General features: G+C 38.9%; 1 protein-coding gene and 1 pseudogene across 1 annotated transcript; both read left to right on the forward strand.

Moving 5' to 3' along the window:
• Positions 1-236: 236 nt before the first annotated feature.
• Positions 237-13,262, forward strand: LOC132602732 (aspartic proteinase nepenthesin-1-like). Its single transcript, XM_060315511.1, has 2 exons — positions 237-435; positions 12,694-13,262. Exons 1-2 carry the CDS (start codon positions 237-239, stop codon positions 13,260-13,262), a joined length of 768 nt encoding a protein of 255 aa, XP_060171494.1.
• A 1,214-nt stretch (positions 13,263-14,476) lies between these two features.
• Positions 14,477-17,612, forward strand: LOC132602036 (probably inactive leucine-rich repeat receptor-like protein kinase At5g48380; annotated as a pseudogene).
• Positions 17,613-17,636: the final 24 nt, after the last annotated feature.

Raw genomic sequence — 17,636 nt, forward strand, 5'->3', positions numbered from 1 at the left:
CCATGGTTCGGGGCGTGACAAAGCTTGGTATCAGAGCCTAGGTTCAAGATCTTTAGGGAGTCTATGAAACCGTGTCCAGTGGGGTCTCTTTTATATGTGTGAGGGCCCCACACATATAAACAGTTGACCACCAAGATATTCAGGATTGTCTCATTTCTTTCATAATCTAGATCGTGCAGTTAGAGCTGTATTTTTAGGATGACTTCCTAATTCGTGTGTGTACGTGTTTTCAGAAAATGCCTTACAAAAGAACTTACAAGAAGAAACACACAGCCACCAGGCAAAGGGCTGCCGCCGAAGTAGCTCACGAAGATACTGTTCCGACTCAGGCAACAGCTCCAACCGCCTCTACTGTTACACCTCCTAATGCTTCAGATAGGGATGTTAGGAGTGCTATCAACATGCTCACCCAGCTGGTAGAAGCTCAGGCCCAACGTCAGGAATATGGGTCAAGTTCAGGAGGTAATGGAGAGTCTTCTAAGGCGAAGGATTTTCTCAGAATGAATCCCTCAGTATTCACGGGGACGAAGAAAGATGAAGACCCTCAGGACTACATTGATGCTCTCCAAAAGATCTTCAGGATTATGACAGTTACCGAAACCGAAGCAGCTACTTTTGGAGCTCATCAGCTACAGAGTATTGCTAACACGTGGTATGAATCTTGGGAATTGTCCCGAGGTGAGAATGCGCCTGATGCTACTTGGGATGAAGTTGCTAGTGCATTCCTAGACCACTTTATGCCAGTAGAGCTCAGAGAGGCTAAGGCTGAACAGTTCCTAAAGCTCAAGCAAAATGGCAGGCCAGTTCAAGAATACTATTTGGAGTTCGTTAGCCTGGCGAAGCATGCCCCACACATGGTACCTGATATGAGGGCAAGAGTGAGAAGATTCGTTGGAGGCCTTGATTCCCATTTGTATGATGGAGCCAATATTGTTGCACAAAATGGGACCATGACTATTTCCAAGATGGTTGCTTTTGTGCAGGGCATGGAAACAAGGCTAAAGGAGGAAGAAACCTTACAAAAAGAGAAAGACAAGGAGTTCAACAAAAGGGTCAAGTCTACCGGACAGTTCAGCGGGAATCGAAACAGGAAATTCTTTAAGAACAGGTCAGCAGTACCTGCTCTGTCCACAGCAAGTGCCCCACTTCCTAAGTTCCGCAATGATAAGAAGCCGAATTTCAGGCCATCAACCTCGTACTCTCAAGCTAGTGGGGGTCAGTCGACTTATACTTATCCGATATGCGGCAAGTGTAATAAGAGACACTCAGGTGAGTGTCGCATGGGCATGAATATATGTTATGGTTGTGGCCAGAGAGGCCATTTTCAGAAAGATTGTCCGTCAGCTAAGCAAGGTACCGGAGGTAACGTGGCGCAGCCCACAAATCCAGCAGTCCCTCGTAATATTCAGGCCCAGCGGGGGGACAATGCAGCTAGGTCTGGAAACACTAGCGGTGGGCGAAACCGCATGTATGCATTGACAGGCCGCCAGGATACAGAAGCTCGAGCAGATGTTGTTACAGGTACTTTAACAGTTTTCACTTTCGATGTATATGCCCTTATTGACCCAGGATCCACCCTATCTTATGTAACCCCTTTTGTTGCTAAGAAATTTGGTGTTGAACTTGAAAAATTGTATGAACCCTTTGAGGTGTCCACCCCCGTTGGGGAATCACTCACAGTTAGACATATGTATAGGGGTTGCCCAGTTTTAGTCTACCACCGCAGAACCATAGTTGATTTAGCAGAATTGGAAATGGTAGATTTCGATGTGATCATGGGTATGGATTGGTTAGCTTCATGTTATGCCACAGTATGTTGTAGAACTAAAGTGGTAAGATTCGAGTTTCCTAATGAGCCAGTCATAGAATGGAAGGGTAATTCAGTAGTACCCAGGGGTAGGTTCATTTCTTACTTAAAGGCCAGAAAAATGATTTCCAAAGGTTATATCTACCACCTAGTTCGAGTCAAAGATTCAGATGCTCAGACTCCAACTCTTCAATCAGTACCAGTTGTAAACGAATTTCCGGAATTTTTCCCAGAAGATCTTCCAGGAGTCCCTCCTGACAGGGAGATTGAGTTTGGAATTGATTTACTTCCCGATACTCAGCCGATATCTATTCCGCCATACAGAATGTCTCCAGCGGAGTTAAAAAAGTTAAAAGCCCAGTTGAAAGATTTGCTTGATAAGGGGTTTATTAGGCCTAGTGCCTCGCCTTGGGGTGCACCAGTCTTATTTGTCCGAAAGAAGGATGGTTCTTTACGCATGTGTATAGATTACCGTCAGCTGAACAAGGTCACCATTAAGAACAGGTATCCTCTTCCCAGAATCGATGACTTATTTGATCAACTGCAAGGCGCCCAATGTTATTCCAAGATTGACCTTAGAACCGGCTATCATCAGTTGAAGGTTAAGGAAGCTGATATTCCAAAGACAGCTTTCAGGACCCGTTATGGCCATTTTGAATTTCTTGTTATGTCATTTGGGTTGACAAATGCGCCAGCTGCTTTCATGGATCTTATGAACAGGGTCTTCAAGCCTTATCTCGATTTATTCGTCATTGTCTTCATTGACGATATTTTGGTGTATTCCCGTAATGAGGCTGTTACACCTCGGAAAAATTTTCGTTCATGCACAGTGAATTGACTTACGAAGGGCATGATGCATACGATGTTTTGATAAGTAAGAAATAATATTGAATGATTCTAAATGAGATTTCAAAGACATTGGAGGTAGGAGACGAAAGTTGTTAAGGAAAGCAAGGTATATGTTGTGTATCGGGAAATAATTTCGAGTATCGAATTAATGATAGCTTAATGAAATTTTGGAGAAGGGTTATAATGTCCCTTATAATGGTAATGACGTGTTAAGTAAGTGTCAAGAAGGACCCATAAGCCAAATATGGGCATAAGCCATCCAAAAGGGCGAGTTAAGGAAAACATTTTCGGATGATCTGGTTTGGAGGGGCCAAAACGCTATTATAAAGTTGGAATGTGGGAAAAACACCACAGGCATAAAGTTGTAGATAATGGAAAGAGCTTTCCAACCATAGATCGTGGGACCTCACAGCATATCGGGATCAAAGGTTATGGGCATTCTACGACAGACTGTCTGAGCAGAGAAGTTCTACGGACCATTTGACGGCCCGTAGAAATATTTGACGAACCGTAAAACATTTTTACGGTCCGTAAAATGGACCCAGACCAGCGTAAAACGGTCACAGAAACTCATATTTTGCTGGGCATTTTTACGGTCCGTCAAACAGTTTGACGGTCCGTAAAAATGGGCGTAGAATTGCCCGAAGGATCAGATTTCAAGCCATTAAAAAGAGGACCCAAGTTCATAAATTCATTTCATTTTCCACACCACTTCTCTCTAAGAACCCTCTAGAACCCACTACAATATTCATCCACAAGAAAAATCAAAGGGAAATCAAGATCAACAACACAAAATTCATGGAACAAGGGGTATAAAACTTGATTGAAAGTTCATCTCTTTCAAGAAATCCCAAGGAAGGTGAAGAAGGGTTTTGGTGCAAAAGGAGGAATTCTACTCAAGGCTTGTTCATACACCATCTAAGGTAAGTTTTATGACTTTCTCATGATGATTAAAGTATTTATACGTTGAAACACTTGGATTATAGGAGAGTGTAGAAAATGGGTTACAAATATGGGAATAGTAACGTTTTTGAGTTGTAGCTTAATATGAATCATGATTCTTCGTATGTTACGAGTATAGCTATGTTATAAATGATATCAAGAACATAGGAGAAACATTATATGGGGATGAAGGTAAGGTTGTAGTATGATTATGACTATGGATGACCATGAGAGTAAATTGTTGGAATTGAATAATGACGATGATATTATGAATGCTATTATTGATGTTTGGGAGTTGAAATATGGCATGGGGAGAGTAGTATAAACAAAGGAAATGCTGCCCAAATTTTCCTAGAAATAGTAAGCACGTTTAAGTAATCGATTGACTAATGTTAATACGACTTCTCTTGAAGGTAGAAACGTGAGCATCAAAGGAGAACAAGCAAGCGATAGAATAGTTAAATATAAAAGGTATGTGAGGCTAGTCCTTTCTTTCTATGGCATGAATCCGATGGTGTGATTCTCCTTTCTCTACATGAATTCTCTATATATACCCCAGAAAGTCAAGAGTCTATGATCATGAATAGCTATATGAGATAAGAGATATGTTATGAGTACAATGATGATAAGCTTGAGTCTAAAGACTCTAGAGTTCGTGTTATGACGTTCCTATAATGATAATGATGTCGTATGTAGTATACACTCACCTCATAATTGTTACCTCCGAGGTGAGGCAGAATACCATTAAGTTAAGTATGTCATGTATTGTATACACTCACCTTATGTATTGTCCCTTCAAGGTGAGGTAAAACATTATTAAGTTACAGATATCTGTTATGGCATACACTCACCTTATACACTACTTCCTTCATGGTGAGGCAGAATACTTGTAGATGTCCATAATAAAGTCGGGGGATCACGCCCCTACGTCACCCCGACAAAGTATAGTTGTCCATGAGTTCTTACGCATGTATTATGATGAGTATATAATGATGATCATATTATGAAGATGATATTACACCACTCCTATATGGACGGGCAGACATACACACCACTATAGTGGGCTGCTTATACCCCGGACGCGGGAGTCCTGGACGCAGGCTATGATTATCACACCGATCCGATATGGACTGGCAGCTTATACATTATCACACCGTACCTATATGGACGGGCAGCTTATACATTATTGCATATATGAGATGATGATGATTATGAGTAAGTCAGCATGTGCTATTTCTTCTATAAGTTACAGTCATATATAGTTGCTCCGTATTGATGCTTCATTTATCTCATTGACGTATTTTCATTGTTATGCCTTACATACTCAGTACAATATTCGTACTGATGTCCGTTTTCTTTGGACGCTGTGTTCATGCCCACAGGTAGACAAGGAGGTGAGCTCGATCCAGACTCATAGGAGCTAGCAGCTGATTTGAGAGCACTCCATTATTCGGAGGTGGTTATGATTACCCTTTTGTGTACATGTATATTTTGGGCATGACGGGGTCTTGTCCCATCCTTATGTCTAGCACTCCAGTAGAGGCTCGTAGATACGCAGTGTGGGTTAGATGGTCTCACGAGATGCTATTTAGTATAAATGTTATTTTGATGGCCAAGAGGTATATATATAAGTATTTATGTTTCATATGGAATATGATTTTCCTACGATTTGAGTATAAAAGTGATAAAAGAGCATTAAATGAGTATGATGAGACATAGAACGATTGGTGCTCGGTAGTTAGCCCCGGGTACCTGTCGCGGCCCCTAGTCGGGTCGTGACAGAGGCCGAACATCTCAGAATAGTGTTGCAGACTCTTAAGGATCGTGAGCTTTTTGCAAAATTCTCAAAGTGTGAGTTTTGTCTTAAATCAGTAGCATTCTTAGGCCATGTGATCTCGGGTGAAGGAGTTAAAGTTGATTCTCAAAAGATTGACGCCGTAAAGAGTTGTCCCAGACCCATCTCAGTTTCTGATATAAGAAGTTTCTTGGGTCTGGCAGGCTATTATCGACGCTTTGTAGAAGAATTTTCTTCTATCTCTGCTCCATTGACTAAGTTGACATGGAAGAAAGTTAAGTTCCAATGGTCAGATGCTTGTGAGAGAAGCTTTGAAGAGTTGAAGAAAAAATTGACTTTTGCTCCAGTTTTGACCTTGCCAGAGGAAACTGAAGGATTCGTGGTTTATTGTGATGCTTCGGGAGTTGGTCTCGGATGTGTCTTAATGCAGCATGGTAAGGTTGTAGCTTATGCATCTCGTCAGCTCAAGGTTCACGAAAAGAATTATCCGACTCATGACTTAGAGTTGGTAGCTGTAGTTTTTGCACTTAAGATATGGCGTCATTATTTGTATGGAGTGCATGTTGATATTTTCACAGATCATAAAAGTCTGCAGTATATCTTCAAGCAAAGGGAGCTAAATCTTAGACAGAGGAGATGGCTCGAATTGCTTAAGGATTATGATGTGGATATTCTTTATCATCTGGGAAAAGTGAATGTTGTAGCTGATGCTCTTAGTCGGCATTCCATGGGGAGTTTAGCCCACGTGGACGTGGATAAGAGAATTATGACAAAGAAAGTTCACCGTTTGGCCAATCTTGGAGTTCGACTTTTGGAATCTGAGGATGGTGGTGTGGTTGTTCAGAATAGTGCTCTTTCCTCTTTAGTCGTAGAAGTCAAGGAGAAGCAATTTAGTGATCCCTATTTATTGCAGCTGAAGGAGTGGATTCACAAGCATAAGACAACGACTTTTGAACAAGGGAGAGATGATGGTACCTCAAGGTACCAAGGCAGATTATGTGTCCCAGATGTAGATGGGCTCAGAGAGAGAATCATGTCAGAAGCTCACAATTCCAGGTATTCCATTCACCCAGGTTCCACTAAGATGTATCATGATCTCAAGGAGATTTACTGGTGGAACGATATGAAGAAGAATGTGGCAGATTTTGTGGCTAAGTGCCTGAACTGTCAGCAGGTGAAAGCCGAACACCAAAGGCCTGGTGGCTTGGCTCAGAATATTGATATTCCTGTCTGGAAATGGGAAATGATCAATATGGATTTTGTATCAGGTTTACCTCGTTCAGCTAAGAGACATGACTCTATTTGGGTGATCGTTGACTGGCTTACTAAGTCAGCACACTTTTTGCCAGTCAAGACCACATATTCAGCAGAAGATTATGCCAAACTGTATGTTAAGGAGATTGTCAAATTGCATGGGACACCAGTGTACATTATTTCAGATCGTGGTGTTCAGTTTACAGCAAATTTCTGGAAATCCTTTCAGAAAGGATTGGGTACCAAGGTGAACCTCAACACAGCTTTTCATCCACAAACGGATGGCCAGGCAGAGCGTACTATTCAGACTCTGGAGGATATGTTGAGAGCATGCGTCTTGGATTTCAAAGGTAATTGGGATGATCACTTGCCTCTCATTGAGTTTTCTTATAATAACAGTTATCATACTAGTATTGGGATGGCACCATTTGAAGTTCTGTATGGGCGAAGGTGTAGATCACCAATTGGTTGGTTCGAAGTTGGTGAAGCAGGGTTGTTAGGACCAGATTTGGTTTATCAGGCTATGGAGAAAGTCAAGTTAATACAGGAGCGTTTGAAAACAGCTCAGAGTCGCCAGAAGTCTTATACATATGTGAGACGAAGGGATTTAGAATTTTCAGTTGATGATTGGGTGTTCCTTAAAGTCTCACCCATGAAAGGTGTTATGAGATTTGGCAAGAAAGGGAAGCTTAGTCCCAGATATATTGGACCTTACAGAATTCTACGAAAGGTTGGTCTAGTAGCTTATGAACTTGAGTTGCCACAAGATTTGGCTGCTGTTCACCCAGTGTTTCATGTATCCATGTTGATAAAGTGTGTAGGAGACCCATCGTTGGTTATTCCTGCTAATACTATAACAGTTAAGGATGGCCTCACCTATGAGGAGATTCCCGTAGCCATTCTTGAGCATCAAGTTTGCAAGTTGAGAACTAAGGAAGTAGCCTCAGTGAAAGTCCTGTTGAGGAGCCAGAAAGTTGAGGAAGCTACATGGGAAGCCGAGGAGGATATGAAATCCAGGTACCCACATTTGTTTCAGCCCGCAGAAGAGATTTATGATGAAGCGCCAAGATTTTGAGGTATGTAAGCTTTCTTTTCATGTTTTTGGTCGTGTGTGGCCAATTTAAAATGCTATTGTGATGTAGCCCTATGAGGCAATGATATTATGGGTTGTTGTGACAGGTTGGTAGTGCCTTATTACAGGGGAAACTCTGGCAAAATTTTTGTAGAATCCCGAATGGTTATCATTCGAGGACGAATGATCCCAAGGGGGAGATATTGTAACACCTCGTAACTTCGGACGAAAGTTTGACTCATAAGATGATAATATAATGGAACCAAGATGAGGGTTATAAGAAGTGTTTTGAAAACCAATTAAGTCATAAGAAATGTCTTTGGGCAAAGAAAAGTTGGAAGGCACTCTACGGGGTGTGTTTTCAAGCGAGTTTATGGAAGGTCTTACTTCCAACGACCATAACCCCTCTATTAATTTGGAATTTGGGAAAACTTCCTTGATTAAAGTTGTATCCCCTTGAAATAGATTTCCAACGGTATATTACGGGCCTCAATCGGACATCTGTGTAAAACGTTATGCCCATTATACGACAGACTGTCCGAGCAGGAGAATTTTGACGGACCATTTGACGGTCCGTAGAACACTTTGACGGTCCGTAAAACATTTATACGGTCCGTCAAATGGTCACAGAGAATCATATTTTGTTGTTCCGTTTTACGGTTCATTTTTACGGTCCGTATAACATTTTGACGGTCCGTAAAACAATTATACGGTCCGTAAAATGGTCACAGAAGACCATGTTTTGCTGGGCAGTTTTACGGTTCATTTTGACGGTCCGTAAAACAATTATACGGTCCGTCAAATTGACTCAAGACAGCGTAAAATGGTCACAGAAACTCAATTTTTGCTGGGTGGTTTTACGGACCATTTTGACTGTCCGTCAAACAGTTTGATGGTCCGTAAAAATGGGCGTAGAATTGCCCGATGAGTCAGATTTTAAGATGTTAATAAGAGACCCAAACCCATTTTTTTCATTCCCATTTCTCCTACACGACTCAAGGTTCTCTAGAGCCATCCAAACACTTCATATGCAAGAATCCAAGTGAAACAAAAGATCCACTTCATCAATCCACAAAAACTAAGTGTGAGAAACACATCAAATCCATTCAAGTCAAGAAATTCCATAGGAGGTCGAACTAGGGTTTTGTTCAAGTGAAGCATTTCAACTCAAGGCTTATTCCTACAATAACTAAGGTAAGTTTTATGATGTTTCATGATGATTAAAGTGTTGATAAGTTCTTGGGAGAATAGTAAATGGGTTTGACAAAGAGAATTATACGAACTATGCTAGGGTTTTTGGATTGTTGACTTGGGATTGTTGTATTCATATGGGTGATGAAGAATGATGTCAATTACATCTAATTGAGATTGTAGAATCAACTAGAAGTAATAGAATGGGGATTGGGGGAAGAAAACACCATTAATGAAGGTTGTGGAGCTTCATGCCCACCAAGTGTTTGATAAAATGCTTAGATGAACAAAACATGGATATTGTTGCTAATATAGAGTCCCTATGTCCTGTATTGCTATAGATTAAAGTTGAAGGGATTGAAGGACATTGTGATACGCTCAAAAGCGGAAGTTAAGGTATGTAGAACTTCCATCCACATGTGGGAATCTCTACGTTCTTCCCCATGATCCGTTTTCGTAAAATCTATGAAGTTCAAATCCTAGGGCATTAAACCCAACATATTGGTAGCCCGTAATTATGTATGTATGTACATGAATTTCGTATCTATGTTCGTTATTGTATTCCTAATCTTCCATTACGGACATTAGGATTCCTAGCTTAATCCATGAATCATGAATTCTTCCTCATGTGTTCTCATTATATTCATATGAAATTGTAAATTTTATTTTTACAAATTACAAGCATGTTTTCAAGTCAATTACAAATATATGATTATGAACTATTGTATTTCTCATGATCAAGTACATGTTTACAAGTTATTTCATGAAAACATGGTTACAAGTTATTTAGTGAAATCATGATTTTAAGACAAGCACAAGTAAATTCACGAAAGTCATGGGCTTCTTAGCCAACTATATTATTTTCATGTTCGGGAGTTGTATTAATACCGAGAAGGCTCAGATAGCCTGGAACTACGTATGCCAACGTAGGATAAGGATCGCTCCGCCCAGATAGGACGATTTCTTCATATTTTCCCCATTGAGGGATTTGGATCCATTCATGTCAGATTCATGTCTCGTGCCCCGGCAAGGTATGAGACAGCTTAGCTGATCGGGCAGAGATCAGACTCCACGTTTATCCCCGTGGTGGATCATGTCGGTATTACAGATTATCTCATGCTTACAGTACCCATGTTTATGTTCAGTTCCAGTACTCAGTTTCAGTTTAAATTTCATGTTATGTACTCATGCTCATGTTCAGGTCCAGGTTTTCAGCTTCAGTTCTTAACATGTTATTTCATGTCCCATGATATTTCATTCAGTTGTTTTACATACCAGTACATTCAATGTGCTGACGTTCCCTTTTATTGCCCGGGGGCCTGTATTTCACGATGCAGGTACGAATTTACAGGACGACGCTTCTGATCCTTAGGATTTGCTCGTACCAGCTTATTGGTGAGCCCCATCTCATTCGGGGTTTAGACATTGTATTACTTTATTTAGTCTTGCATTTAAAGGTATGTTGGGGGCCTTGTCCCAGTAAGTATGTTTTCTAGTCAAACTCATGATAGAGGTTTCATAGACTAGACTAGTCAGTTATGTCAAGTCAAACATTTGGAGTCGTATAGCCATTTTGGCTCACTCATGTTTAAACAAGTACTTTATTAAGTATTATGACTCATTATGTTTTATAAAGGCTCATCATGCATTCACGTTATAGTCCGCTTATATTATGCATCATGATGATTTAGCAAGTCATGTGGTTCGCTCGGTCACATGCAGTCAGGCACCGAGTGCCGTGTTACGTCCAGGCCATGGTTCGGGGCGTGACAGCCACATAGGATTGTTTATGCCTAGCTTTATATTATATGTAGATTAGTTAATAGTTAATTTATCCGCGCTTCGCGCAGTCATAAAGAAAAAAGTAAATTTACGATATGATCTTACTGTAAATGTAGTCACGTTTAGAAAAGACTTTTTTTTTTCCGTCCCTGGTACCCTTGGTTATATCTCATGTATTTGCATACATATAAGCATTGATCATAAAATCATGTCATTACTTGCCTAATACAGTAACTTTTTTGAAGGTTATGAATATGAAAGGCATGGAAGTTCAGAATATTAATACAAATTGAAATATGAAAAGGAACAATTCTACAAAAAAAAAAAAAATCCCTTGTAATTGAGCAATGAAATGAACGTAGGTAGTTAAAGATTTTTTGATAAAGTGACTTCATTTTTCAACAAATATTGTAAGAAAAATATGAGACGAAAGGGTCAAAAAATTAACCCAAAAAAAAGTGCTTACTAATGCTAGCCTAAAAGGTGTCACCTCACCTCCTCTTAGATCAACTTTTCGTTAAAAATATAATGCTACAGCATAATTTTAATTAAAGTCTTAAGGAAGACAGGTTCCGGAGCCTAGCTTGGTATGTGTTGTATGTAAACAATTGGATTACTATCTTTCAGTTTTCTGCCTTGTTTTTGTATAATGTGTAAAATTGAAGTGCAAACATCATTTCTTGTTTACTTGATCAAAAAAGAAAAGTCACCTCTTGTTTATATCGAAAATGATGTATGTGGAAGAAGATCACGTTGTCAAATTGACTCTCGAGAATCAAAACCTGACAACTAATTCGGGACAGAGGGAGTGATACTAAATACTCCTAAGTGATGAACATAGAAAATATGAAACAGGGGCAAGAGAATGGAAGGATATTTATATTTTAGACTCTAATTTTCAATTTTTTTTCTCATATACTTTATTAAAAAAAGGAAATACAAAAATGGAAAATGTTCAGAAAAGTTAAATGAGGCATAGAATAATTTTTTTCCGAAAGGCACAGATTCAATTTAGAGAACAGTAGAATGGGAAAAAGCAATGAAACGCAAAGTAGTGCACTGGAAAACCTGTTAACGCCCCTTCAATAGAAAAAGGGAAAAAGACCACTGTAAAAGCATCCAAAACCCTAGCCTTGCAGCACCCAAAACAGAGAACACGTGTCTTCCGCGGATTCATCGTCAAAGAAACAGAAGAATGTGCAAATGTATAAATTACCGGAGTTGAAGAAACGAAGAAACCGAAGAAAGAGTCACCGGAGTTGAAATTCGGATCAGTCAGTTGCCGGACTTTCTTCTCCTTCAAATTCTCTCTTTTGCCAACAAAGTATGCCTTGACAACATGTGTTCTTTCAGAAAGGTTGCAGTATATATGGCCTTGTTTACGGAGGATTCAGTTAGATGCTTTTGGACTTGTGGAATATAGTAAACGGTGCATTATTCTCTTTTTACCGGACCGAAGCGTTGCCTTTGTTTGGCGGGAAAATGTGTTGCCTTTGGCTTTTCTGTAAAATATTATAATTAGTGTTTATATAAAAATTTAAAAAAGGAGGAAAAAGATAATTAGGTTTCTTGGCTTTACGGAGTGCCACGTCAGCAGGCCTTTTGCCTGCTTTTATATATATATATATATATGATATGAATGAAAACATTCCAAAACGTTGATTGCCTTAAAGAAAACTCGAGTTGCATGACTGAGGAACCATATTTTGAATGTATTGAACAAATGCACTATTGTCGCTATGACATGCCATATGAAAGTGGAATTAGATCAATAGGTTTCATGGCATCTGAGGTGATTACTTTTACATTAGACCATAAATCAAAGAGGATTATGTTTGGATATGGAAAAAATCAAATAGTGCGGCATTTCGATTTAGTGGTTCGTATTTTGGGGTTGCTGGCCTTGGAAGTAGAGTAAACTGAAAAATTCCAGGTGGATATTCTTTACCATCGCAACTTAATGCGACGGTATTTTCTTTTTGCCTCCCAAGTTTGATTTAGGAACTTCGTCTACCCTGAATTTCCATAAAGCCCCATGGCCAAATGCAACAGTGGAAAAATTAGTACCAAATTACAAGTACCCTCACTTGCACTTTGTCAACCTTCACAAAAATTTTGTTAACGACAAGGAAGTCCCGGTCAAACCGTCGTGGTGGCAATTTGGTAAAAAGATGCACGGTGGAGTTGTCGTGGATACGGGGACTACCATTACACATTTCCCCGAAGATTTTTACATCATATTTCGTTACATATTTAGACCTGAAGTAGGAGATATTCCGATCGTTGAAAATCCAGTGGGAGATTTTGACACTTGCTATCAGGCTGACCTAGACGGCAGTGAGGTGTACTTTCCTGTTGTGAAGTTGTACTTTGACAGTAAAAGTCCAGGCTCGATGTTGTTTCTCGCTCAAGAACGAGTTGTAACGCTTATAGGTGATCAATATTGCCTAGCTTTTAAAGGACGGGATAAAGATTTCACAGTAATAGGAACTAATCAACTCCAAGCAGTAGGATTAACTTTTGATACTTCACAGAACACATTGTCCTTTGACTTAGATGCATGTGCATGAGTAATAAAAAAAATTCAAATTTTAACAACCTTAAAGGTTTATCAAAATTCAGTATAGAATTGAATATGTTTTATTTTATTCGATTTCCATCTCTATTCTGAATGCTAAAGAAGTTACTCCCTCCGTCTCTCAATATTTGCCGCATTATTCATTTACACGCCTAGCATTTTGACTATTTTACCCTCGTAACATATTTCATCATGCTCTCTCCTCAATAAATATTTACTCCATTAATAATTAAATCTCTTAAATGTTGGTATGTGAACTCACAAAATCAACCCATTGATGTAATTAATACAAGGGTCAAATGAGAAAAACTATTCAATTTTATCTTGGGTAAATAAAACGACAAATATTTTGAGACAAGTATTTTTATTAAGGACGACAAATATTTTGAGACGCAGGGAGTAATCATGTAGTACTCCCTCTATCCCAATTTATGTGATGGGGTTTGGAATACGAGGGTCAAAACTCTTAATTTTGCTTTATGATTGCAAGACACATAAATTATACTCGCTCCATCCCAAAAAAAAATTGTCTTCCTTTCTTCTTTAGTCTGTCCTAAAAAGATTGACACCTTTCTATATTTGGAAATAATTTAACTTTATGAGATGATTTACGGTCACACAAATATCTAAGACTTATTTTGGATCACATATTTCAAAGTCTTCCTTTGTTTCTTAAATTTTGTGTCAAATTAAATTAAGACAATCTTTTTGAGACGGAGGAAGTAATATATGTCGATATGTTTTCAACAGATCATCTACGTCTACTTTGGCACCTACCTGAAGCTAATAGTCAAAGCAATAATAGAAGATGCCGTGGCAGACTTGCTTCTTTGAGTCTTTGATGGTCCCATTTTAGGTTAACAAATGTTTTCAAGCAGCAATTTACAAAAAAAAAAAAAAAAAAATGCAACAATTTCCATGTAGGGTCGGCGATGGGCTGCACCCAAGGGGTATTGCAGACAGAATATCCTGATGTAATTCCACGGTCAGAACCCATAACTCATAAGTCACGTAGAGATAATTTTATTTGCTCCAAGGTTCACCCAGGGAAAAATATTCTTTTGCGAAGAATGATTTGTATCATATCGAAACATACCAAATAAATCATAAATCAAAATATTGCATTATAAATGCATACAAGAAAAGTAAAAAGAAGAAAAACAGTTGGCAGTTGTGGAGTTAAGACGTTGAGAAAAAAACGGGTTGGAAACATTCTACCATTGATCCAAGTCAACTGCTGACCATTTGTAGATTACACATCTTGTAAAACCAAACAACTCAATATTTCTGAAAGAAAATTTTACACTAACACAATGTGCAGCTTCAACATTTTTTACTTAGTAGTACCATTTTTCATACTTTGCAGCTTATCTCTGAGATGCAACGCGCTGCAGAGTGACATCTATTGCTTGAAATCGATAAAAGACTCATTGGCAGACCCTTTTAATATTTTGGCTTCTTGGTCGAATTTCGAAAATCAGACAGAAGGTTTCATATGCAAATTTAGAGGAATGGATTGCTGGAATGATGATGAGAACAGAGTTATAAGCATTATATCACTACAAAAAAGGGATAATTTGCAGAGGTTGAAAGTTGCAATTCGTACGGGTTTTAGCCTCCTCAAGCAATTAGTGGAGGCTAAAACCCCCGCGAATTGCAACTTTCAACCTCTGCAAATTACCTTTTTTTTGTAATGACTCTAGCAGACATGGGACTAATCGGCGAGTTTCCATGAGGCATAAAAAATTGCTCTTCTTTAGTAACTCCTGATCTTTCAAACAACAAGCTAAATGGTACCATCCCTTTCGATATATCCAAATTAATAACATTCGCTGTAACTATTGATCTATCGAGCAGCCAATTCTCAGGCGCGATCCCAGCTAATATTGCAAATTGCAATTTTCTTAATACCCTCAAATTAGATAACAATAATCTAGAAGGTCCAATTCCACCTGAAATTGGCTCGTTACAGCAACTTAAGTCATTTAGTGTTCCAAATTTTACGGATGCTGATGTTTCAGCTGCATCTTATGTAAATAATCCAGGACTTTGTGGAGGTCCTCTAGAAGCATGTGTTATAGAACGTGTATCAAACAGTCGTATTCTGTTTGTTTGTGGTTTTGTGACAGGTTGGTCGCTTTTCACTTTACTAGGTATATATCTTTTTTTCTTCGGTTTACGTGGTGTAAAGAAGATACTTCTGTTGATCAAGAAGAGAACAAAAGCAATGGTGATTGATGCAAGGGAATGGCCTGAAAGAGAACAAGTAAACAACGGCCCGAAGGTAAACATTTTGCTGTTTTACAACTGCCTTTTTTCTTTATTTTTTTATTTTAACAACACAGTACTCCGTCTGTTCTAGTTTATGTGACAGTATTTCTTCGTTAGCCCGTAAAAAAGAAAAGAATGGCGGGCAGATACTTTCTAATATGGAAACTATTTAACTTAATGCTTTCATTTTACCCTTAATGAGAAATTTTGTAGCCACACGTGTTATTCCACGTTTAAGCCACAAGTTTTAAAAAAAAACTTAGTATTAAACTCTAACCGCAGTCAAATTATGTCACATAAATTGAAACACATAGAGTACTACATAATCAAACCGTGGTTACATAGAACAAAAATAACGTGCTAATGCTATATTTCTTTTCCACAGATTTTAAAGTTGTAGAAGATTGTTACAAGAACGAGTTTTATGGAACTATCAAAAGCGACTTTGAATTTCAGCCAAGACAAAGAAATTGGGAATGGAATGCTGGGAAAAGTGTTCAAAGCACTGGTCCAAAATGGCTGGACAGTTTCCATAAAGAGGCTCCAGGTTTCAGAGGATTTGGAGGAAGAGTTTGTTTCCGAGATCACAACTCTAGGTAGTTTGAGGCATCAGAATTTAGTGCCTATAATCGGCTTTTGTTATGAGAGGGACGAGCGACTTCTAGTTTACAAATACATGCCTAATAGAAACTTACATGAGTGGTTACATTCAACCGACGACAAGGCAAGACTCTTGGACTTTCCTCTAAGGGTTAACATTGCCACTGGCGTCGCGAAAGCCCTGGCTTGGCTTCATCATGGTCATGTTGTGCATAGTAACATAAGCACACAATCTATCGTGCTCGATGCAAATCTTGATCCCAAGATATCTAATTTTTGGGATGCAACACTGGAAAAACCAAATGACAAAGGTTCTAACTTGAGTCTATCACCAATGGTCGAGTCTTTAGACTTTACAACTTACAAGAAAGACGTCTATCGATTCAGGGTTGTGCTTCTCGAGCTTTTAACAAGGAAGGAATCTTACCAATTGAGCTGTTCGAGTCTAAATTTTTCCAGCAGCTCTTTTGCAAGTCCTCTTGATGTGGATACACTACTGCTAGGCCAAGGATTTGATGCTATGATAATGCATCTACTTGAACTTGCAAGTAACTGTATGAAATTCATTCCTGATCAAAGGCCAAAGATGCAAGAAGCTTATCAGACTGTTGCTGTGATTGCTCGAGTGGATGACCAAACCGGGGACGCTGAAATACAATTGCATGTGGACTAGAAGCAAGAGCAGAGCCACCATTATTGGTACGGGTAGCTTTGGCTCGAACCCTGTATTGTTTGTCAAAGAATCATTTAATATGTATAAATAAACTATCCAGAATCTAGTAGCCGAAAATGATTGAGATAATTTGCATAGAAATATTTGTAAGCATCCTTTCATCAAATACTCACTATCAAGTTGAGGTACAACTTTAGATTGCAACATATAAATTTTGCAAAGTTACTCAATCACATGCATCTAAGTCAAAGGACAAAGTATTTGCTGAAGTATCAAAAGTTAACCCTACACCTTGGAGTTGACTAGCTCTTAAAATTGCAACGGATTGGTACCGTCCCAAAAAAGACAGACAGTAGTTCCCACTAATGTGCACCAAGACCCGATCTTGGGCCAGTAACAACAAATTATTTGGGTTTTCTCTGCCAAAGTATAACTTTACAACAGGAAATTTTGATTCAGGACCCCTCAGATCCGTTTCATAGCAAGTGTCAAAAGCTCCAAATGGAGCATCCATAAGAATATCTTGTACTTCCTGTCTGAATACGTAGCGGAATTCAGTATAAAAAAATTGAGGAAAACGGCTAGTAGTTGCTCCTGTATCTACAATACCCCCACCGGTCATGTCATTTCTAAAATTCCACACTGGGGTGTAGTGGAATTTCCTTGTCGTCTACAAAAACTTTATAAAGGTTGACGAAATAAAATACAGGGAGTGTGAAATTTGGTAATAGCTCTGCTGATGTTATTGTTTTAAAGGGCATTTTGTGGAAGCTAATTGTTGATCCTTTCACGGAAAAAAAACGCGGTAGACACATAGACATT

This window comes from Lycium barbarum, chromosome 7, assembly GCF_019175385.1.
Source record: "Lycium barbarum isolate Lr01 chromosome 7, ASM1917538v2, whole genome shotgun sequence".
Classification (NCBI taxonomy): domain Eukaryota; kingdom Viridiplantae; phylum Streptophyta; class Magnoliopsida; order Solanales; family Solanaceae; genus Lycium; species Lycium barbarum.

Bases quoted from the DNA above. Each gene is read 5' to 3' on its own strand.
- LOC132602732 (XM_060315511.1), top strand. From the start codon at position 237: ATGCCTTACAAAAGAACTTACAAGAAGAAACACACAGCCACCAGGCAA. The intron at 436-12,693 runs GTCAGGAATATG...AGTTTGATTTAG, and splicing joins GGTAGAAGCTCAGGCCCAAC to GAACTTCGTCTACCCTGAAT.